At 39.1% G+C, this 25,321-nt stretch overlaps 1 protein-coding gene across 1 annotated transcript; it reads right to left on the minus strand.

Moving 5' to 3' along the window:
* Positions 1-387: 387 nt before the first annotated feature.
* Positions 388-24,130, minus strand: UBTD1 (ubiquitin domain containing 1). The gene is made up of 3 exons (XM_070945535.1): positions 23,784-24,130; positions 3,862-4,089; positions 388-1,468 (listed from the first exon to the last, which is right to left on the minus strand). Exons 1-3 carry the CDS (start codon positions 23,851-23,853, stop codon positions 1,083-1,085), a joined length of 684 nt encoding a protein of 227 aa, XP_070801636.1. The 5' UTR covers positions 23,854-24,130; the 3' UTR covers positions 388-1,082.
* Positions 24,131-25,321: the final 1,191 nt, after the last annotated feature.

Raw genomic sequence — 25,321 nt, forward strand, 5'->3', positions numbered from 1 at the left:
GTGCAAAATGTCTGTACAGTTTTGTCACATCCAAATATTAACAACTAATGTGAGTTTCTAGGGTCCAGGAGGTATAGTCTATGTAAAATTGCCATATTAAGAATGCCGGGTAGCATCATATAAGTTGGTACATGTTTGATTGTTCATCAATCAGCTAATTTGACCTCTGAAAAATGAACAAGTTGATTTGTAATTCAGAGTTCACTCTTTGTTATCCCCTCCTTATTTGTACTTAGCAGATGAGCAATGTAAATATGTGTACTGAACACAAAATGAGTCATTAACATACATTATTAATTCTGACTTGAAAAAATGTAATTAAATCTTCACTGAAACAGGCACATGGATAGTTGGAAAAAGATTTTATTGATAAATTACACTGGGACCCATAAACACAATCCAGTCTCCACATACCACACCTTATCTGGATGAGGGGTTGTCCGTAGAACTAGGATGAGCTGATTTGTAGTACAGTCATCCTTGATGCCAACCTCAGTATAAGCAACAGTCTAGATATGAAAGAATTAGCCCTGGCCATTGATTTATTTATTTTGGGCCTAAGGCATTAGTCTCTCATGTGAGAGACACTTTGGTCTCATGCTTTCTCTAAAAGCTTTTCAGTACTCAAATGGGAGCTACACTGAGTCCCTGAAAAGGACTAGACCCACAACCCATCATTTCAGGCTTACAGTCCCAATGTGGGCAATTCCAACTGGACTAGAATTGAAGGGAAAGAAAGGAGGCATTTTTTCGGTGCCAGCCGAGCCTAGAAATGGGTGAGGTAACTAATTCTTTGGAGTTTGGGGAAGGTAAAAATCTAGCCCAGATAGTAATGAGAAGCAAACCATTGGGAGAAACAGAGACCACTTTGAACATTGCACATCCGTACTACTGCTCAGCTTGCTGACTGTGCCCTGCAGTGAGACAGCATGTGCAACTCTTCAAAGGCTTTGGCTTTGATTTTGCCAGTCTGCTTTTAAGTGCACTATCTGTTTCTCTAGATGCATAGGACAGACACCTGCTCACACAGGCTTCTGCTCAGTCTCTGGGTCAAACTGGGAGTCACACCAACTATCTCTAGCTCAGTTCCTTAGTGCAGAGGGCTGATTGACAATTACTTGAATTACAAAGTCTTTCTGGATTTTAGTCTCTTGCAGGCGGGTCCTATCTGTCAGCAACTTGCCAGAAAAAAACCAACGTTGCCATGAAGGCTCCAGTCCTTCCTGGGCGTAGAGTTGCTTCTTAAGTTGTCCAATTGTGTCTGTCATGCTGGCATTCAGACGTAGATCCTTGCCAGACGAGAGGCGCACTTTCAGTGGGAATTCACGGCGGGTATTGGGTGCCGGCTCTGGAGGTTCTGCACCCTCCTCTTCACTCCACTCCATAATCAAGTTAATAGGTGGTGCCAGGCAATACACAGGAAGTTGGTATCGGTTACCCAATTCATCATAGCACTCAGTAAGTGAGCCTGTAGAGGAATGAATATACCATTAGAGGGCGTGAGAAGCTTAAGGAAAAAGAAATCACAAAATTATTTTGAGAACATCTTAATTCTAAAATAAAACTTTCAAGTGTAAGCTTTTAGTTTTCCTCTCTATAACTTGGCTTCTTTCCGGATGCTGTTCAAACATAACCATGGACTCCTGTGTCAATCTTCCAGTTCTATAGTATGTTCCAGTTTTATCACAAAGTCCTAAAATCTCCTAAATCTTGAAATTAGATGTGCAGCCCACCAGCCATCTGTGGACACAAAGTCCACTTTCATTTAAAGTTGCTATTCTATGGTATATATGAGGTTGACCAATCTCTAGCTTGAAATATCACCTCTTGTTTTAGAAGCAAGTACAAAAAGACCAGCCTCATGGACCATTGATGAAACTTCTCCATTACGAATGAAAGATCTGCCTCATCACCCAAGAGCCTTGGTACTACAGTGGTTTAAAGCACCCTGTTATTAACACAGCTGCCTGCAATTTACTGCTGGTTCGAATCTCTCCAAGGCTCAAGGTTGACTCAGCCTTCCATCCTTTCTAAGGTAGGTTAAATGAGGACCCAGTTTGTGGGGGCAATAAGCTGACTTTGTATAAATATACAAAAGTATGAAGGCTATTGCTTAACGCACTGTAAGCCGCCCTGAGTCTCCGGAGAAGGGGGGCATATAAATCAAATTTAAAAAAAAAAAAAAAAAAGATATACCCATCCTTGGGAATTCTGTATGTGAAAGGAAATGGGGAAAAAATGAAAAAAGCTACTCTAACATTCTGCAGAAGTCAGTCAAACAATGACTGTCCAATGAAGATAGACTGAAACTTAACAGTTGTCTTTGCTGTTGAAGCTGATGTGACAAATAAAAATGTACCTATGTACTCAGGTCCTAGTACCAGTGAACTATTATCCTTGTATCAGGAGTAATTGTGATGCAGAGAATTATAAAAGAAGCAAAATATCTCTAAACTCTCAAAATTAACAATTTTGTATCAGCAAGCCTATTTATTTTTTGTTTGGTTGGTTGGTTTGTTTGATTATTTTTCACACTTTTGAACTGCCCATTTCCTTCAGAGAGGGACTCTGGGCAGTGTACATCAAATATTAAAACATAAGAACAATAAATAAAATTTTAAAAATGTAGAAAGAGGTAAGGATGATAAAATACTGTTAAAATTAATTAAAAGGCACAGGGAGGACTTTCAGGGTATTGCCAGCCCCATAGCTACATGCTTCTTTGGGCTTCCCATTCAAGGCTATAGAACCATGTTTTGATTCTTTTTTGGAAGGCCAGGGAAGTGGGGACCTGCCGTACCTCTGGGTGGTGGATATTCCAGAGGGTGTGGGCAATGGCATAGAAGGCTCTTTTACTGGACCTCACCAAAGTTCTTTAACTGTCATACCTGCTTTGCCTGACTGGGTGGGATGGATGATATAAGGAAACAAAGCCCATTCCATAGATAGCCTGGCCCCATGCTGTGCAGGGCTTTATCGGTCATAACCAACACCTTGAATTGGACCCAGAAGCAAACTGACATGCGGTGATGTTTTCAGAGCAAAGCCCTTCTTTGGACACCCAAAATTGCTCATGTGGCCACATTCTGCACCAGCTGAAGCTTCCAGATACTTTTTAAGGGTTGCCCCAGGTAGAGCGCATTGCAACAATCCAAATGGGAAATAGCCAGGTCATGAGAACCTCCCTATCCAGGAAAGGGTGCAACTGGTATACAACACAAAGTTGATCAAAGACTCTCCTAGTCATGGCTGCCACCTGCTTTTGGAACAGGAGCTGTGAGTTCTGGAGAATCTGCAGACTATGTATCAGGTTCGCCTGTGGTAGTGCAATCCTCTCCAGGACCAAAGATGATAAGGATCCTGGATACAGAGAGGCCCACTCACAGCCACTCCTGCTTACCAGGTTAAGTTGGATTCTGTCGTTCCCCATCCAGGCTCACACAGTCTCCAGGCATCACAAAAGAACATCCATTGCATCACTCGCTTTACCCAGGACGGAGATATTTAACTGGCTATCATCAGCATACTGGCGATACCTCATCCTGTGATGGCGGATGATCTCACCCAGTGGTTTCATGTAGATATGGAGACAGCACTGAACTCTATGGCACCCTGAAAATCAGGGGCTGGGAGCTGGACCTCCCACTCACTATACACAACTTATAGCAAAGAGAAAGCCAATTCTGCTTACTCCTATAACCACAGTTAAGAGCATGGATTTGCTCCATAGACATGTTATGGTTGTAAATGCAAGCTTTTTTTTTTATTTTAGTAGAATGAAAGAGAGTTGATCTGAGGTGCAACATCCTTCAAGTTCTAACAAGTTAGCACACCATTTCTATTATGCACTGAGGGACATACCATGAGGCAAGGTAACTCCAGCACCATCAATAATGGCTTGTGCTAGCCCATGATCATTTGCCTCCACAGCATAGGCAGCAGCTTTGAGTGCATCCCAAATCTCCTTGCGTCCCTCAAAGGCAGGGGCTGTATCCCAAAATTCATCCCGCTTGCTTCTTAGTTGCCCATCTGTCATTGGGTAATCACTTTTCCATTTGGGGCGATCCTTTTTTAGAGGTTCATTACGACCTGCAAAGAGATAGGGGACATTTTAAAAGCAGGAAACTTCAAAACCTCTAACTACATCTTCTTACAACCACTGCTTCATCTTTTTACATCAAATGCTGGCAAGTTGCACTACTCCTTGAGCTTGTGATAGCTTTTCCTAGTTAATTTATCACTACTTTATCAGAGATAGGATTAATTAAACCCTGACTGAGATTTTTCATGTATATGTAATCACACACTCCTTTTATGAACAAGGAAAGCCTTAATATTTTTTAAGACTTCCCATGTTTTGATCTGAACATACCAATTTTCTTCAACTCCCATCTCTATATAAATCTTACAGACTTCATCTTACATTTTTAAAATTCTGCTTAAAAACTATTTCTGCTTTTTTCTTTCTTAGCTGCGTCAACCAAAAACTGCTGAACGGTTTAATAGAGGAACAACTAATAGAAAACAGAATGCTACACATTCTGAGAAAGATGAGATCATCACTGAACTGAGAAGCATTAAGGATGACAATATTTGCCTTTGTTGCTTAAAGCAATGAATGCAGCATACATCAATTTTGTAGCAATTATAGCATCTGACGTTACCAAAAACACTGTAAAGGAAAAATTAAATCAGCCTTCTCCTAGCCTGTACTTTCCATGTCTGCTGGATTTTTTTTCTCCCATAATTCTCATCCAATATTATGGGGCTTACGGTAGTTAAAATCCAACACATGTGAAAGACATCAAGTTGGAGAAAACAGGACTAAATTTTCTGTAAGATTCTGTTAAAAAGGAGAGCTGTGATAAGAACAAAGTCAGTGACATTTAAATAAGACATAATAGCCTCCAATCTAGATCATCCAAACAGACTGGGGGGGAGGCAATCTGGATATTGTAATCTAACCCATCTAAAAGACACTAATTTAAGTAAGACTACATAAAATGTTTAGCTCAAGAAAGACTGAATAATGCACACATGGATATGAACAAAATAGTTAAGACAGATGTGGACACACTTTAGAGTTATAGCATCATTTTTTTTTTTAGAAAACAAAGCAAAACACCAGAACACTGAAATCTATTAGCTATAGGCAGACAAAAAACCCCCAGGAGCTCATAAGTAGAATCAGTTATTTATTGCAGTGCAATCATGTAATGATGTGTGTGTGTGTGTGAGTGAGAGAAAGAGAGAGAGGGGGGGGGGGGGAGAGAGAGAGAGATAATTAATATTTTCAGGAATGAGAATTCTTTTAATATTACACCAAATCCTGGTCAAAAGCAACAAATAAATATCCTATTTCAGAGATAGAGATTGCTGAGACTGAAGTAAAAAATAAATGCCAGGGTCAACAGGATTTAAAAACAGAATGCTGTGTGTTAAAAAAAGAAGGTGCTACTCACATTCCTTTCTCGGCAAGAGAGAACTAGATGCTGAAAACTAACAGTTCAGGTATGAAAAATACAATTACTGAGAAAGGGATAAAAAATTCACTGCTATGTATAGAATACTGAAAGACAGAGCTTTAAAAAGCCAAATCATGTGATGGTATCACTCAGGACAAGTCATAAAGATACTCCTTAAGTCAACCCTAGTCTGGCATTTTTAAAATTTTCTTTTAAAATTAAAATTAATTTTGAATTAAATCTTTTAAAATTAATTATTTTTTATCAAAATAGTTCCAAAGTGGCTCTTTCAGAACAATTCCACTTTAGCGGCAATTTCCTTTTAGGTGATAATTTCCCAAACCTTTAAGATTTTAGCTGACAGAATTTCTAGCCAGTGGATGTTTCAAGGGTGTTTTTCCCCGCCCTGTTCGATCATGCAATTTTTACAGACTACCCGGACATGTCCCTGCAGTTTTCTAGGAAAGGCTTTTCACAAGTGGTTTGCCATTGCCTCGTCACCAAGGCTGAGAGAAAGTAACTGGCCCAAGGTCACTCAGCGTCAGAATTAGAACTCACAGTCTCCTGGTTTCTAGCCTGATGATTTAACCAGTACACAAAAATTTCAAGTTTAGCCTAACATATATGGAGGGCATTAGACTGGAGAAGTCTAGTTTATGAGGAACCAGGTAAAAATGGGTAGAGAAGGGTGTCAGGGATTGCTCCGGCAACTTGGCTGTAATTTACAATTGGTAAACTTAATTAAAGGAGCATCATGGGTACAACAGAGTTGCTACAGTGGGGAGAGGGGTTCTGCCACTGCCTTTGCTTGCCATCCCTTCTCTCCCGCCATCCCAACTCCTTGCTGGATTCCACAGGCTGCTGTCCCTGTGATAAGAGAGAGGCTAACTGAATGGATTAAAGAATAGGGCATGTGATGCACGTCTTCCTTGACCTCGGTCTCCTCCTCGTCCTCTCACACAGGGCTCTTGTTCTTCCATGGCTGCTGCAGTGGGGGAGGGGCCCCGGTACAGTAATTGCTCTGAAGATTGCTAGCTAAGGAGACCAGGGATGCAATGACAGCCAGCTGCAAACAGAGGGGAAAACCAAAGGCTGCCTATTGCCTGCATTTGTTTCCAAACAAACATACCTATTATCTACAGAAGGTGGTGAAAAAAAGAGGCACTAGGATCAAATGTCTGACACTCTATGGAGCCCAGCTGAGCTGGAACAGAAACAGTTAAGGTTCCTTGAAGTGTAGCTCCAATGAAAATTGGGCCTTGGCATGTTTGATAATAGATTCACAAAAAACAAAGAAACAAACCTGATGAGTTTCCAAGTCATGTGCTTATTATCCATGTCATTTAGCCAGTAAGGGGGAGGCATGTAGAAAATATTAAATTATGGAGCAATGGCTTGGTTCACTCTAAAGCATCACCACCAAAATCCCCAGCTGTCATCAACACAATCCTACTTGCCAAGTACTTTACTGTACTTTTTATCATTTTGCAATGCTCAACCTCTAAGACAGGATCAAATGTTAAAGAGATAGTGCAGGAAGACACTGATCTGATCTGATCTGATTAATTCTGATCTGATCAACCCCCACTAACTGCAGTCAGTCGAAATTCTGCAAGGATATAAATAATTAGCAGTAGCTTCTGTTTCATGGAAGCCATGAGAAAACTATGTTCTCCCTCCTTTACAATATCCACAAATCCCAAACAGTCTATAGTTAAAAGCTTTGCTTACAAACATCAGGCCAGTAAAATCACATGATGTTGGACAAATAACTGCACTTCATCACCACAAAACAGAGTCATCAACCTGACTCAGGGAATTAGGGTGTAGTGCTGACCACTAAGCTCCTGGGACCAGTTAGCTTTTCTGACCTGGATGTACATGCACAAAAAAGGGCTTGGGGCAAGACTATCAGAGAGCAAAATTCAAAGACAGCAACTGTTGCATAGAACTCATCAGAACAGACATTAACCTGCACTTCTAATAAGGGTACCTCCTTACCCTGCCCATCCTGTTACCCACTCGCTTCCATAAAGGACAGTACATAGCAGAATTGATCCCCTTGTGCTCTTATCAGGCACTACATTTCACAGGAGAGGTCCTCACTGGCTCTCAAGGCACCATCTCCTTCAAAAGAGATTACACCCACTCAATTGTATCAGAGAATCAACACTATCTGATAGCAACAACCTCTTTGGCACTCACAGATCAAAAACATGAACGTGCATATTCCTGCAGCAAGGTGATCCAAAGTCAGTGACACAAATGAATTAAGGAAATCATTCAACTTTTCCATTCCTTGTTTTGAAAAAGGCTACAGTATTAACAATAGTTTTGAGGATTGGGAAGAAAGAACCTAAGACATAGTGTACATAAAGGATGGCCAGAAAGCTCTTCTTGCTCCATTAGCTGGATTTCATGCAATCATCTAGGACATCATTGGCCTTGTATTTCAGCTTTTGTTCCAGCTATGGCAGCTAGAAAAGCATTATTTTAAAATGAAAGCAGAAGATCTGTGGATGCCAAATTCTGTAATTATTAAACTCCAGACAAAAAATAAACATATTCCTACTCCATCATCATTCAGTCTTTTGCCCAGCAAGATTATCTCCTTCAAGATAGGGTGGGGTTTTCCCTATAGTGCAGGCATATTCTCTCTCTGGAAAGAACGCAAGAAAAAGTCAGATTCCTCAACTGATCCTATCTAAACTGCCTACGCAAGGAGTCTGAATTTCAAGCCAGCTGTATAAGAAGCCTGTGTTGCAGATTAAATCTAAACAGGATGGTAAATTGAGGGAAAGCATATTCTCAAGACAAACTGTAATGGCAAAAATAATAATAATAATAATAATAATCTCAGGCTCAAGCTCAGTCTGCTTTTCCCTAAGCCTCCAAAGTGATAATTTCATTATGGATAATGACTGTGTAGCTCTTGTGGGTTTTATGCCTGCCCTGGCAGGGAGAGAAGAAATACTGCCCTGAATAGGGTATTATTTACTGCCTAGTATTAAAGCTGACCTATAAATAAAAAATAAATCCTGAACTAATGGCAAAAAACACCCAGGCCAGTTTAAAGTCAGTTAAGTAACAATTTTAGGTGAAACTTCTGTATCAAGAGATGGGAATGTCAGTAAGCAACTAAAACTAATTAAATTCCAAATTCTAACTCCCAATTTGCTAAGCTTCAATGCCAAAGTGTGCCTGCCTGACAAACAGGGAGAACTCAGATTATTCTCTCTACCACTTCAAGATCCTGGAAAAAGAAATTATATGGACATGTTTTCTTGCCATAGCTGCATACTCTAGCTAGCTCCCCAGCCCAGTGACTTCCAGATGTACAGAATTCGAACTTCCAAAAACGTGCAGCCATTATGAGCTAAGTCGCTAAGCAGAATCAAGTATTTTTACTGGAATGCTACCTCCCCCTTTCAGGACTAGATTCTCAGATCTGGGGCAGAAGCAACTACAGGAAGTCCTCAATTTACAACAGTTCATTTAGTGACCATTCAAAATTACAATGGCACAAAAAAAAATGACTTATGACCATTGTTCACATGACCATTGAGGCATCCCATGGTCACATGATCAAAATTTAGATGCTTGGCAACTGATTCATATTTATGCTGGCTGCAGTGTCCTAGGATCATGAGATCCCCTTTTGCGACAAGCAAATTCAATGGGGATTCACTTAACAACTATGTTGCTAACTTAACCACTGCAGTGATTCACTTAATAACTGTGGTGAGAAAAGGATGTAAAATGAGGCAAAATTCACTTAATATTCACTTAATATCTCACTTAGCAACATAAATTTTGGGCTCAATTGTAGTCGTAAGTCAAGGATTACCTGTAAAAGCACTTACAATCAGAGTGGATAAAAATCAATGATTTAAAAAAAAAAATCAAAAAAATCAGATTTTTTTTATTTAAATCGGATTTTCTTGATTTTTATCGAATTTATTTTAATAAAAAACTTTTGGGGTAAAAATCTATCGTAAGATAGTTTTCTGTTTAAGATACATAAATAATTTAGTTTATTCAGCATGAAATGGAGCTTAGTTATATAGCATGAGGCTGTATATTCTGCAACACTGGGACTATCAGTGGGTCAAAGGAGTAGCAGAGATGACAGTTGCTCTTTAAAAATTATGATTTAAATCGAGTTGATTTAAATCAAGCCTTTTTACTAGTGATTTAAATCATGATTTAAATTGTGATTTAAATCAACTCGATTTAAATCAAATCCACCCTGCTTACAATCCTTTTACTGTATGACAAATTTCAACTTGTAAACTTATGAATAGGAAGTAGAAAAAAGGTGTCAACGTATTAGTAAACTATTTATCCTAAAAAAACAAGGTCTGGGCTACAATGTTCATTGATATTGCCACTGAAGCTAGTCCGTTATGACAGTTTTTCCAACCTTTTCACCCTGTAGCAATCTATTCTTTATGCATCACACAATGCCCGCCCTCAAAATGCTACAATTAGCTAAGTTAGGCCATATGTTTTGACCTTCTGATTGAATCGAATGTGATAAAAGAAGAACCAACCTTGACAAGCCTTTGGAAAAAATACAGTCAGTCATTGACTTAACAACCATTTGTTTAGTGACCATTGGAAATTACAACAGCACTGAAAAAAATGATTTACAACCAGTGCTCACGCTTACGACTGTCACAGCATCCCTACAGTCATGCGATCACAATTTGGATGCTTGGCCAATAGTAGATATTTACAGTTGCAATATGCCAGGGTCATGTGATTGCCATTTGCAAACTTCCCATTCAGCTTCTGAGAAGCAAAGTTAGTGGGGGAAGCCAGATTCATTTAATAATCACATAATTCACATACTGTTAGCAACCCACCACTGGTGTCTACCCTATGTAGTTAAGGGATGTGGTGGCTCAGTGGCTAAGATGCTGAGCTTGTCGATCAGAAGGTCGGCAGTTCAGCGGTTTGAATCCCTAGTGCCGCATAACAGAGTGAGCTCCTGTTACTTGTCCAAGCTTCTGCCAACCTAGCAGTTCAAAAGCACGTAAAAAAATGCAAGTAGAAAAATAGGGACCACTTGGTGGGAAGGTAACAGCGCTCCGTGCGGCTTTGGTGTTTAGTCATGCTGGCCACATGACCACGGAGACATCTTTGGACAGCGCTGGCTCTTTGGCTTAGAAACGGAGATGAGCACCGCCCCTAGAGCTGGAAACAACTAACACGCATGTGCAGGGGAACATTTACCTTTACCTTACCCTATGTAGACAAGCCTGCTTTTTCAGTGTAAATTTCAGGAAGGCCTAAATATCATTCCTACATTATGTTATATAGTTCAACTGCCCTTCCAGAAAACAGTCATGCTTCCTTACAAATCACAATGACTGGATTCATGTAACGTGATAGATAGATAGATAGATAGATAGATAGATAGATAGATAGATAGATAGATAGATGATAGATAGTTTAATGCAAGTGTGATATAAGGGTATATAGCCACAGCATAATTTGTTTGGATGCTATATATAAAATATTTAGAGCGCTACAAAAAAGAATAGGCCAATACCTCAAGGCCAGCGGTGAAATCCAGCCGGATCTATCCAGCTTCTGTGAACCGGTAATACCAGCAGCGGGAGGCTCCGCCCACCCGCAGGGACATCATTATGTCCCATTTTTGACCATCTGTGCATGTGCAGAAGGCTCTGTGCATGCACAGAAGAGACGTGTGCACTTACATTCCCGATAACCCAAGAGTGAGGAATGTCGGCGCAACGATGCATGAAAATGGTTGAGTATATGGTACATGCAGTGGTGGGATTTAAATAAATTAACAACTGGTTCTCTGCCCTAATGACTGGCTGGATGGGCGTGGCCATGCTGGGCATGGCCAGGGGGTGTAACAGGAAGCACTCAGCCTCCTGCACCCCCCCCTTGGAGCAAAACCGGGCCACAGGGGGGCACCTTCCCCCCTCACCCCATTTTGGACCTAGTAGGCCTCCCTGCAGCCTGCTGGGAGCAAAAATGGGCTGTGGAGGACCTGTTTTCCACTTTTCCGGGCTCCGGACGCTTTCTGGAGGCTGGAAATAGGCCCATTTTTGTGCTCTATGGGCCTCTGGGAGGCCCATTTTCCACCTCCCTGGGCTCCACGTACCTCCTGCCCTTACCTTGGATCCAAAATGGGCCATGTGGGGACTCCTGGGAGAGGAGGGGCAGAGTGGGGCGGGGCCAGCTGGTTGCTGGAACTACCAGTTCGCCGAACCGGATGTAAAATTAACATCCGGTTCGCCCAAATCGGTCTGAACCGGCTGAATCCCACCTCTGGGTACATTGATTATAGTGATATATGTACCGTAGTGCAAAAACAAATAACGGCATCTCTTACAGCAGGGTCTCCAACCTTGGCAACTTTAAGCTTGGAAAAGCTGGCTGGGGAATTCTGGGAGTTGAACTCCGCCTGGCTTAAAGTTGCCAAGTTTGGAGATCTCTGTCTTACAGCACTCAGAGTTTGAGAAATGTAAAACAAAAGCTGCAGCAAGGGAATAAAAGCTAACATTTGTATAGATTAAATACCAAGAATCGCATAGAATTTAACAGAATAAATGTAAAACATAAAATCATGGAATTTATAGAATAAAAATATTTTTAAAATAGGATAAATATCTACCGGTAATATTAAATATCTAATTTCCAAAGAATAAGGAAACACAACCTACGCAAGCAAAATTTTCATATGTGTGTGAAAAGAAGACAGGTTTCATTTCAAGTTGCTAGACTGGTTTAACCATAACATTACAAAAATACTTCAGATGCTTTTTTGGAACAAGAAGAATTACAGTAGCTTGTTACTTGATAAGGTGTACTTTGTGAGGTTTTCAAAGAATTAAACAATTTGATTGTGTATTGTTAGAGCAGCCATTGAATTGGATATTTGGAATTGCTTCATAAAGGTAACATGCAAGCAAAATAAAAGGTGCAATAAAGATTACTGGCATAAGAGACACTTTTAAAGGACTCCCTGGTGAAGGAAAACCAAGACTAAAAGGTAATAAGAGAGAATTAAGGGAGAAGAAATAAGTGTCTATGGTATCTTGAAATGCTGTAATTTCACATAATAATTATTTAAATAAATTTGTACCTATTGTTGTCAACAATAGAATCTGCAGAAAAGAAAACACATAAGGGGACTATAGTAATGACATCTGTGGAGTACCTTTCCTGAGTCTATCCAATCTCCATTTCTTCACTTACAGGATAGAGCAGAGCAGAGCTCCCTAACCATTTTGGATCTAGACATATCTGGAAAGTTGAAAGGATGTTATGGTCTCTCCCACAGGATATTTTGATGTTAGCCAAGGCTAATTACAAACACCCATTTCCCAGAATGCAAACTGATACACTCGTTCCACAGCATCTTCTAACCAGGATGCACTCTAAATGCTCAACTGGTGGGCAAACTTTTTAACCTAAGCACTGGGATGTTGTTCCCCTTTTTATCTTATCTTCTAAAACATTTTCAGTGCATACATAACATTAATAGCAATCAAGATTAAGGTTTAAGATTAGCTCACCCTTTACTCTGAATCATCCTCCATCCTAATTTTAAAACATATAAAATGAGGTGGGGTATGAATCTAGGAGATAGATACAAATGAGGCAATCTTAAACTCATGGACCTAAGTGGGGCATTAGATAATTTTTTAAAAAATTATGTTGAAAACATTTTTATTCTTTGAACTACCGTACACAGACTGAATTTCACAAACAGAGAACCAGTTGATATGAACCCACCACCTTTAAATCTTGCTTCTAGACTTCCTCTACGTGTCATAGATTCAAAAACAAAATACAGGTAGTCCTCAACTGATGACCACAACTGAGCCCAAACTTTCTATTGTTAAGTGAGACATTTGTTAAGAGAGTTTTGCCGCATTTTATGATTTTTCTTGCCACGGCTGTTAGTGAATCACTGTGCTAAGTTAGTAACATGGTTGTTTAGTGAATCTGGTTTTCCCATAGTCTTGGCTTGTGAAAAGTTCACAAAAGGAAAGTTCACATGACCCTGGAACACTGCAATCGTCATAAATATGAGTCGGTGGCCAAGTGTCTGAATTTTGATCACATGACCATGGAGATGCTGCAATGGTCATTAGTGTGAAAAAAGGTCATAAATCACTTTTTTCATCGCCATTGTAACTTTAAACAGTCACTAAATGAACTGTTGTAAGTTGAGGTCTACTTGTACTGCACCAGAGAGGCTTTTCTTCTCATTAAATATAGCTTTTATTATGTTCTTACAACACTGATTTGGTAAAAATGCATATGAAGTTGAATTTATAAAATGTGCATAAATGTTGGTTTGCATATTTGGAGCTCATGAATATATCAGTCAAAGCCAGTAGAAGGACAAACACGTAAAGAGGAAACAGAGCAATTTTTCCACCCAAAGAACAGGGAAAGGGGAGGCATATACATTCACAAACTGTCCATTCAAGTTCCCTAAGCAGGTTTCCCTGCAAAATATGACCACAAAAGTGCAATTTAGGAACTTGGACCACTTCTCATGTGATATACGTAACCAACAGAAGGGTTATGTATTCAAGAGTTCCAAATCCCAAAGATATTTTTGTTTTAAGATTAGCAAACCATAACAATTGCCCTTCATCAGGAAACCGATTACATAAGTATAGCAACAAATATTCATAAATATTAAAAAGGTAATTGTGATACTATATACAGGTAGTCAACTTACAACAGTTCATTCAGTGACCATTGGACGTTACAACGGCACTGGGGAAAAAAGTGACTTATGACAGTTTGTCACACTTATGGCCATGGCAGCATTCCCAAGGTCATGTGATCAAAATTCAGGTGTTTGGCAACTGGTTCATATTTATAACGGTTGCAGTGTGTCTGGCATCATGTGATCCCTTTTTGCAACCATCTGACAAACAAAGTCAATGGAGGAGCCAGAGTCATTTAATAACTGTATTACTAATTTAACAACCGTAGTGATTCACTTAACAACTGTGGCAAGAAAGGATGTAAAATGGAACAAAACTCACTTAAGAAATGTCTCACTTAGTAACAGAAATGTTGGGCTCAATTGTGGTCATAAATCAAGGCCTGCCTGTACAGAACTAAAGAGAAGTCATTGTGCTGTCCCATTCACTCACACCCACATGTAAAGGTGGGCTAGTGGGTTTATTAAAATTCCCCAGCAATTCCCTTTACTAAAAACCCAGAACTGTCCCAATCAAGTTCAGCCAAAAGCAGACCAAAGCTAGTCCACAAGGTACTTGAAAGTTACCAAAATTAAATCCACAATACAAGAGGGTGCATGAGGCAAGAAAAGTCCAGAGTTCACAAATCACTATCCAAGGCGAGAATTGAATCACAATGTTCAGCTAGGAAATGTACACATTATTCCCAGTATCATCTGCATCTGTCTGCTATGTTAAATAGCTTCTGGTGCAGCTCATCAAAAGGGACAAAGCTGCCTCCTCCTGAATAATCAGGCTGACCTTCACTGCTCCTGCCTTTTCTTTGCCCTGCAAGTTCTCAGATTAGGAGAAGGGCGGTATACAAATTGAATAAAATAAATAAATAAAATAAATAGGTGCAGAAGGCAGTTCCTCATCATCATTACTAACTGGCTGCAGCTTAATGCTTTCTTCACCTGAAACCTCAAGGCTGTCCTGCTGCAGCTATGCTTCAGCCAAATCACTCTCGGTTGGATGCTCAAAGCCCCTGACCAACTCCTCTCCTAGTTTATCCTCCTCTGAACTAACATCTAGAGAGGCATCTGGAGGAATCATCAGTCATACTATAATATAAATGCAACCTCTTCGGTATGGAAAGGGAGAATGTATACTACATTTTACTTGTCTTGCTTGAAACAAGATGCTGTGTGTGCTATATAAATTCTATTCCACAGCTTCTTGCCCAGACATGTCCTTTGCACACAGCTGTGCCCACTTTCTCCTTCCTCCTGCCCTGTAGGAATCCATGGAAGACAAATTACTTTGCATAAAAGAGACATTCTGCAAGAAAATAGACAGATCAGCCTTTTTTTGTTGAAAGAGCACTTCTTGAAGCTGTAAATGATTGATGATTTATCCAAGAACTACCCTGTCCATTAAATGATGGTAGCTCTACGGTGTTGGGAACTGTCAAGACTACCTGCGTGACAATCTACTCTGTGCTGTACTATGTCATACGGAATATTTCTTCTCTTCAGCTCCAATTATCTTTAGGCTTAACTGAGTAAAACTGGAGCAGACCAGCCACAACACTGCCAAACAGATTTAGCATTAAGCAGCACGAGAATGAAAATACTCTGCTGAAAAAGCTTCATCAACCTAAGCCTTGCTACCATTGCTTCTCTTATGATGCTTGGCTCTAACTATGGAGAAAACCACATGGTTAATTCAGTACAGAAGAGATAGGAGCCAATGTCATCATATTTTGCCATCTAGGATGGAACTCCTATTCTACCATTTCATACAGTAGAACAGAAAATTTTGATCAGTGTTATTTCTCAGCTCGGCTGAATGATGACATGACCAGCTGCAATTGAAACAAATTTTTTTACATGACTATCGAAGATGCACAACACTCATCTTAATTTGCTTCTGACAGTTTGGAGTAACAATTATAGGTAATTCTATTCTGCAAAAAGACCAAGAATATGGCAAAATAAGAGCACTGCATTAAAAAGTTCTTCACTGGACACTGGAATAAGATACACTGATCCTTTTAGTTGCTAAACTATGAACATAAATTCTTCTCTACTGAATTTGTGAACCATGCCTTCAAGCAGCACAATCTAAATTTAGGGCCCCAGGTGAGACTGCTACCTTGGATCCCATATGGGAAGACAGCTGGGTAATACCTTCTGAGCAAAACAAACAACAGGCCTGGGAGCTGGGGATTGGGAATTAATTGATGACTGTTATAGGTGAGAAGAAGTAGATTCTTATCAGTACTTCTAAGACATTGGCTTATGAAGAAGTAAATCCAGCCTAATGAGGTTTATATGGCATGCAAAAAGGAGACAAAGACCAGTCTTACTATGCCACGAAACCTATTTCTACTCTAACATCAGAGTAAAATCAGGATTAGCCAAAGCATGCATACAAAATTAGCCAAAGCACGCATACAAAAAAGTATACATGTGCATAAAAAGAAACCAGGAGAGGAAACTTCAGTAACGTTACTGCAACTGTCAAATAAGATATTTTAGAAATTGAATACAAATTACTTTCAAAAATTGACATGAATTGCTAATTGATATGCATATCCATATAATTTTGTTACCAATACAGTATTGATATAGCCTGTCTAGTGCCTAGACTGAAATAATAAAAAATAAAGGTGAAAGGAGAAACTGAAAATTTCTACTTTTCCCAACTGTCATTTTACAAATTTAATCCAGGCCCACTATTCCTATGTCTTCCTGATTTATTTTATTCAGAGTTCTTTGACTAGTCATAGTGCGTGCTTTTTAAACTGGAAGATATGGAATATTTAAAGATGACAATTTTCAAAACCAATTATGTGTTTTTCCAGTTTAATGTGCTTTTACATCAAAGGTTATAACTATTGCACATTTTTAAATATATTAACAGCCTTGTGAATGTTTCTTCACAAGATGGGGATCCGAGTGTGAAAAGGTTCTAACTTCCTAACTCACTGGACCTGTATGGTTGAGACAGAAGCTTTACACCAGGAGAGGGAATATCAGAGTTAGGAGGGAGAATGTAGGAGCCAGAAAACAGGGTAAAAGAAAGGATCTGAGAAGCTGAAGAAACAACATCACTGGTACACAAGGAAATTTGTTGCACGTGTTGCAATTTAAATGTCTTTATATTAAGGCCAATGAAAACTCCATGTGGGCAAGACAGCATGAGTTTATATTCATGATATGGCTAATAAAACCCAGTAAGGTATATTTTACTCAATTTAAGCAACAGTAAGCTATAGGCATACAAGACCACTTATCCCAACTGGCACTACTCATATTGCCTGTATGCCTGCAAAAATAAATCTAATGCTGAAACTACAATTCTTGGACAGGATGTCCAGATCAATTATGCATAGGTTTCCTGCCCCTAGAGATTAGGGCATCTTCTACCAGGAACTGAAGACATTTACTTTCAAATAAGCATTTGACTCTATTGTTATTTATGTTAGTTATTGATTCTGGCTCAGTTGTTTTTATCTTTATTGTTATTTTCGGCGTTTTGCAACTGCGTTTTAATGATTTGCCATTGTCTTTATGTTTTTATATTTGTAAATTGCTGCACTGACTATTTTTTGAAAAGGTAAAAGATCCATCTAAATTGAGCTTAACTCTATTAATGGTATTTTTAAACTACTCAGTCTGGCCAACCTCTCTGATATTCCCAGATAATCACCAGTCAAGTACCAACAAAGACAAATGTTCCCTTAGCTTCCAAATTGGCTAATGTTGTTACATACTGCTTACTTTATGTTGCTGTCTGTGACTACTTTCTGGAAATCAAATACAGGGCATAATTTCTGAAATATTAAGGCATTAAACATTACCAACATTGGAAGGATCTACTTAAGTTGATGTTGCTGCTTTTATTTCTACCAGACGAGAACAATATTCTAATATGGGAGAATAATATGGGAGAATGAGAAATCTTAGTTAAGAAATGCCTCCCTCCCCACCTACATTATATTTACAAGCATCTGATGAGAGGTAATCAGCCTCCTTTTTGGAAAAATATAGCTTACAAGGGTTTCTCTTTACCCACTTACTCACCCCTCCTACTTCCTGTTTCTCATTTTTGCCTCCTACAAAATAGTAATTATTACTGGAAGCAAGAGACATGCAATTGCTATCAGTAGCTATATGAGCAAAGCAAAGGCATGAGTCAGTTCCACAGTCCTTTGGTGGGGCCAGTTTCTTGTTTAAACAGGGTGTACTCCAGAATCACACTGTTCAAAGAGAATAAACACATCAATCATATCGTATAGCACCCAAACTAGATAACAAACTACTTTTAGACTAGGTATGTATGTATGCTTTGCTTGTAGCATTCTAGAACTTAATATGAGTTTATGGTTCATGATATGTAAATTAGTAACAGATGCAGCTGACTCACCAACAGATCTATGAAATCCAGAATTCCCACTCAAGGAATTTCACAAACCTATCAGTACATCAAATCCATATGTTAACCATTTGCACATTGTTTATCCATCTATGTAGACACAAGAATGGTTTTTTATTTATTCCAATTTATTATAGCCAATGGATTCAGAATTTGCAGGAGCATTGTCAAAATAGTTTGGGCCCAAACAATGCTATTGGATGGAGACTGAATTATCATTCCACCCATAACACCAATGCAGTCATCTCTGGGGTGGAGCACATGATTTTCTAACAACAATGGACCCATAATTTAGGACCGGAAAGCAGAATAATAGCCTTTGACACTTGGATAATTAGAGTGTAAAAATGCCTTAGCTCTAAATTCCATAGAACTTCAATGTTCTTAAATAATTAGACTATTTTATTTCATACTTACTGGAAAAAAGGGGGAAAAACTATCCTGCCACTCTCTGAAATTTCACTATAAACCATACTCCACCGTATTTTAAATATCTTTTTCTTAGTCCAAAAATGTCATTTTACTTAGTAGTTTCTAGCTAATACTTTTTAAAACATTACTGGGGATGTATTTGTGATATGTATTTGATATTCATCTAATCTCATATTTGCAAAATACCAGCAATACATACTTGGAGTGCCATCCTATAAGAAGTCAAAGTTACTCAGCTTTCTATGTCAGCAAGTGTATTATTTAGCATCACAATCTTAACTTTTGACCTCACATTAAGACTCAACTTATTAGGTTCAATAATGCTAGTGTTGCAGTTTAAAGCAAATAAGTTGAAATGCTGATAAAATTAATGCACAAAAGGATTAATTCTTCAGGCCAATAATAATACGTTTTTCTTCTGGAAAAGTGTAACTTCTCACAATACTTCCTTCTTGTATCAGAAAATCATTAGATACTGTCTAATTAACAGTAAAAATTCTTAACATTGGAAGGAAATATATTAAGGAATACAAAAAACCCAAAGATTATTGGAACCATCTAAGTTCAATATTAACTATACAATAGCAACTTGTCAGACTTTGAATCTTGAAAAATCTGCATTAAAAATACCTTGGGATCTTGTACACTGAAAGCCTACATCCATGACCAAGCTACAGACTTTCCTATTTCTCACAATCTAGCTATTAGTGATAGATATTTCAGTGATCCCTGTGAAGAAAATTAGATGTTCTTGCCCAAGATTTGCAAACTATGCCAAGAAGTTTACTTCTCATTTTAAAGTGCACTCTCAGATCTTCCAAAAAAAGTAAGGAAATCTTAGTCTTCCACACAAGAATTTTAAAAGAAATACCATTGATACTACATTGTTCTTCTTTACAGTAAGCAATATTATAGCATGTACAATAATCAAGAGACAACAGTAAACCAAAGAAATTTATGGCATGGAGTAAATAGAAAAAAAGGGGGGAATATAGTTAAATCTAGTTTTATGCTATCATTATTCAATACATTTCTCCACATCTTCCTATCGTTATATTTTTGCTTCTGAAATGCCTGTACATTGCTTCATACATTGTTGTGCCATCTGCTTTTTAAACATCTCACTTCTCTTTTTTGAGGATCACATCAACTCGATCCAACTATGAATTGCTCAGTTTCCCTTTCCTCTTGGCCCATTCATTCTTTTCTGATATGTTGCAATTTAATCTTCATTATCTCCAATAGTTTTGTACTGATCACCATTTTGTGTTCCTACACCCGTTCAGCACTCATTCATTCTTGATCTTATCTCTTATGTGACCACACACATTTCTTAAATACCCCATTCTCAGGGCATTCAATTTATTTTTATGTTTCTTCTAATGTAGCTAAGTCTCACAAGCATATAACAAAGTAGATAGAAGCATGCTCTTATACATAACAATTTTCACTTCATTCAACAACATTCATTCTTTCTAACAATTCACATAATATCTAGTACTATTCTACCAGCATTTGCATGCATTATAACATTTCTTCATGTGGGTTTGCTTACTTAATATTCTATCAAGATACAATTTACTTGCTCTAATTGTTCACTATTTGGGTATAACTTGCAATTGTTCATTCCATTTTCCTTGTCAAGAAAAGCTACTTTGGTCTTTGGTACATCAATTTTCAGTTCCATACTCCCTTTTACATCATACAGTGTGAATCACTCAGGTTTTCATAACACTGTCTGCCTAAAAGTATACACCATTTCACACCCAATCCAGATAAGTCTTAATGTTACCACAAGCATTCCTTAAACATTTAACCATCTCTACATTAAACAACCAAGGAAATATCACACACATTTGTAATATTTCCTGCTCAATGCTGAATAGATAAATGCATTCCATTTATCACACATGCTTTACTGCCATCAGTGGGCCTTCTCAGGGTACCGTCACTAAAGCAATGTCGACTGGTGATTCCCAGGGGGAGAGCCTTCTCTGTGGGGGCACCTACCCTTTGGAACAGGATACTCCCAGGGATACGAATGATCCCAGATCTTCGTACTTTCCATCGTCCACTTAAGACCTTTCTGTTTCACCAAGCCGGGCTGGCATAATTTTTTTCTAATTGTCTAAATTTTATTCTGAAGATCTTAACTTAACTGATGAGCCAAATTGGCTTAATTATTTTAAATAGCTTCTATTTCACATTTTTATATATATGTTATTTTGACTGTTCACCGCCCTGAGTCCTTCGGGAGAAGGGCGGTATAAAAAATTAAATAAATAAATAAATAAATAAATAAATAAATAAATAAACAAACAAACAAACAAACAAACAAACCAACCATTCATATCATTTTCAGCAATCCAACTTCCTATTCACCCAAAAATTTTCTGCAAAAAAAATCTACATTGCATGTCAACATGCAATATAGTTTATTTTTCACATTCATATACATCTCAATGACTTGTGGAACTACAAATTCTGATCTACATAGCTCTTGTCCAACATAAAGCAAGCCTAGATTTTTGGCTATACCCTTTCAGTCAAAATTATGCTAAGTATTTCCCCACAAAACTGTAGCTTCTGCATTTACTCATGCTATCTTTCCCTCTGTATATAGGAACAACATATTCTTTTAATTGTCTGGCAAAGATGCAATTTCACACACAATTTACACAAGTCATGTAATCACTCAATATTTAAATCACATCTATAAATTAGTATTTCTCGTTACACTATCTACACTGACAGACTTATTTTTCAATATGATCAATATGATTTTTTTTCTTAGATACTGTTTATAGCATTTGTTTCAATTCTACTGTTTGATAAATCACAATCTTTCATACTCCTCTAAGCTTTTGGTCACTTTAATTTCATCCCAAATCACAATATCAGATCTATTTTTAGTTCTATTCACTCTGCTTGAGGCTGTTAGTTCATTTCTTTTCTCCATCAAAACTGTTCTGCATTTTCTCTGCCTTTTTAAAGAATAACTGTTCCCTGTTCTCTTTGACTACATCCTCAATTATGGTATCTTTTTTCTCTATACAATTATACAATATTTTTACATTCTCATTTTTTAAACAATCATTCTCTTATATGTATTTTTCTTATGCACAATCACTTTCATCATTTTTCGTACTCCCTGTTAGCATAACTCCACATATGTTTGTGACAGTCTGTATCATTATTCTTTTCACTCTGTTCCAAGTAGCTACAAACAAGCCTTAGCCCTCCAGAGACTGGTTCTTCTGTTTTACAAGATCAGTTTTGTTAAAAAAGAGAGGCAAAAATAGCAGGAATCAGAGTACAATACTGTATGTGACCAATGGTATCAGTCTCCCCGCAACTCTCAACAAAGTCTGAGGTCTTACTCTATCTTGGAGGGGCATCTTAGGACAAGCTGTTTAATGAAAGCAGAATAGCAGCTGTAAATCTCCTGGTTTGAAACCCAAAAATAATCCTTCTCACAATAGAGTTCCCTGAAGCAGAAAATACCAAGGGTTAATTGGTCATTCCCCCCTTTTTTATCTGCTGTTTAAAAGCATATGGGGAGATTAATCTGCAGCTTTAAAAACAAATTTTAATCTTGAACAGTGAAGCACGGAAACTAAATTTTCCATCCTCCTCTGATTATTTAATTATTGAGGCATCTCTTTTGCTGAAGTCAGGACTCCTCCATCCTCAAAAATCCTTTATCAGTATTTATGTACCACAATGTTTGGAGTGTCAAATACTGCTGATGAGATTGTTAGGTTAGAACTGCTTCTGCTATCGATCCAACTAATGCAACTACAGCAGAGTGAGGCAAATCTTAGCAGTCTAGAAAGGGAATAATAATGCTATCGACTGACATGGACTAAAGAATCAGGGCAGGTCTTATGCACATGGCTTTACATCACAAAGGATCACATGCATGCATTCAAGCAGCACTGATTCTGTGTCCCAACTTGCAAGAATTTACACAGGAACTTTGAACATGGAAACAGACAAGGATTTCTGATCCAAATATTGGTGAAGGCCATACTCCTTTAGTGTAGCAAATACAGTAGTTCTCTAATATGTGTTTTGAGGGTTCCCATATTCTGGGGTGCATAAAAATCAGACAGCAAAGCCAAATCTGTGTTTCTGGCAGGATGAAACCACAAATCATTGTGATTTGTCTCTAAGGAGTACATTTTGATCGAGCATGTGTGCTGAAACCCTGCTAGCCCCAAATCAGTCCTTAACCCAGCTAGCATGTCTGCATTAGTGAGAAGAGGAGGCACAGCAGTTTCCACTTCAACCTGGTGAGACGGGCTGGACTGGCTCTTACATAAAGTGAGTAGGCAAGTTTCCAAATCATCCCAAATTCCTAGACAAGGAATTCAAGGGATCTGTTAAAACTGGGATTGCTCCAAAAGCTTTGCACTCATAATGGGGAATAACGGAGTAACGAAATAAATCTACAGAACTCTATAACCCGGGAGGATAACTTCTCTATTTCCAGCAAGAGGGACCGTATAGGGAGAGATATGCCCGCTTCATTGCACGCTCATCAGAGCCACACACCTGGGCAGGAAAAGAGGGCGGAGGCACCCTTTCGCAGGCTTGGGACGGGTCGCGCTGGGTGCCCGCTTAGAGCAAGGATCGTGGTTCCCCCTTTAGGCCTTAAGGAGAGGGGCTGTACGGAGACCGGCTCTCAGTATTTGCAGAGTCTGAGCTACCCTTCCCGCGGTCGCCTGGACGGTTTAGTTGGGGAGCTCACCTGCTCGCTTGCGCGGGTTTCCCGGGGTGATCGGCCCCTCTCTGCGCTGTCTTCCCACGCAGCTGCCCATGACCGAAGTCCCAGGGTGCAACTTCAAAGGACCTACGTGCCTGAGCCCGGCTCAGGGCTCTCTCGCTCCGCATGAGGCAAGATCCCAGTTCGCCCTACGGACGCACAAACTTTGAGAGACGCGGTTGGGGGTTTTCTCCTCCGCGCTTCAGATCCTCGGGTTTTCCTTGCAAAAAAGGGGGAAAAAAGGAAGCCCGCAAGGAGGCTCCGTAGTGCCGAAGCGAGATCCGCACCAGGCAGGCCCGGGGATCGGTCGTTACAGCGCTACAACCGCCACCCCATAGAGACCTGGAGCTCTGAGCCGGGATGAGTCCCGCGGCCCTGGGAGACACTTCTGGGCTCCTCCCACTCCAGGTGAGCATGTGACTCGGCGGCCGGAGCTCAAGCCCCGCCCCGCCTCCTCTCCGCCAGGAAGCGGATAGTCCGTGACCCTGGCCTTAATTCCAGCGGCGAAGGAACGGGCGAGAAAGGATGGCAACGGTGGAGGCTTAGCTCCAAAGCAGGGTGACTAGTTATCAACGGCATCCTTCCAAACTCCTCTTAGAGGACTTTTTTTTTTTTACCCCCGAATGAGAATACAGACGAGTTAAGGTGAAATAGGCATTTCCCCCTCCCAAATGCCAAAATACTCATTGGAAACGTGATTTCCCGAAACTACGAGACGCACCGAATCACCAGCTTCATTTTAACTTATACAATAATGTTACAGTCAGCCTATATGGCTACTCAATGTGTCTTGTGCAAATCAATAACATTGCTTTGAATAAACAATTCAATTTTCAGCAGGGGGCAGCAGCTGGCTGATTTGTTTGAATTGGGAAGCTAAACCAAACCCAGTCTGGTTAGCGCTTGGCTGGGAGATTATTGGAGAATTCCAGGTTGGTAGGTCAACGGCCTGAGAGAAAACAACAGCAAACCACTTCCATACAGTTGCTAAGAAAATCCCATCACTGTGCAAGTTCACTTATGGTTCAGCTAATAATGTATAAATACATAATTCACATAAGAAACCATACATGATAGTGAAAGGGCTCCAACTGTCTCCTTTGTATCTGTTCCTTTTATGCATGGAATTTTGTCTGGTAACTGTTTCCCAACCTTTATAACTTTAAAATGTGTGGACTTTCCATTGGCTGGGGAATTCTAGAAGTTGAAGTCCACACATCTTAGTTGTGAAAGTTGGCAAACGGTGATCTAATCGATGCCACAGTTCTTTCATCTTTCAAATCTTTTTTTTAAAAAGAAAAATGTTTTATGAGATATTTAACTCTGTAGTTGGTTATCTTCCTATGTTTACAATGAACAGCAAACAGTGCCCATGGAAGCTTAGGTCCATCTAATTCAATACTATTGGTTCTACCAATTTGCATTGTGTCTCCTGAATTTCAGAATGAATTTTTGCCCATTGTTTTTTGTTTCCAAAACAAAACATACATATGCATACGTTCAATTTAAGCAATTAACTGAGA

This window comes from Pituophis catenifer, unplaced genomic scaffold (genome assembly GCF_029215685.1).
Source record: "Pituophis catenifer annectens isolate HBS135680 unplaced genomic scaffold, rPitCat1.0.hap2 SCAF_6, whole genome shotgun sequence".
Taxonomy (NCBI): Eukaryota; Metazoa; Chordata; class Lepidosauria; order Squamata; family Colubridae; genus Pituophis; species Pituophis catenifer.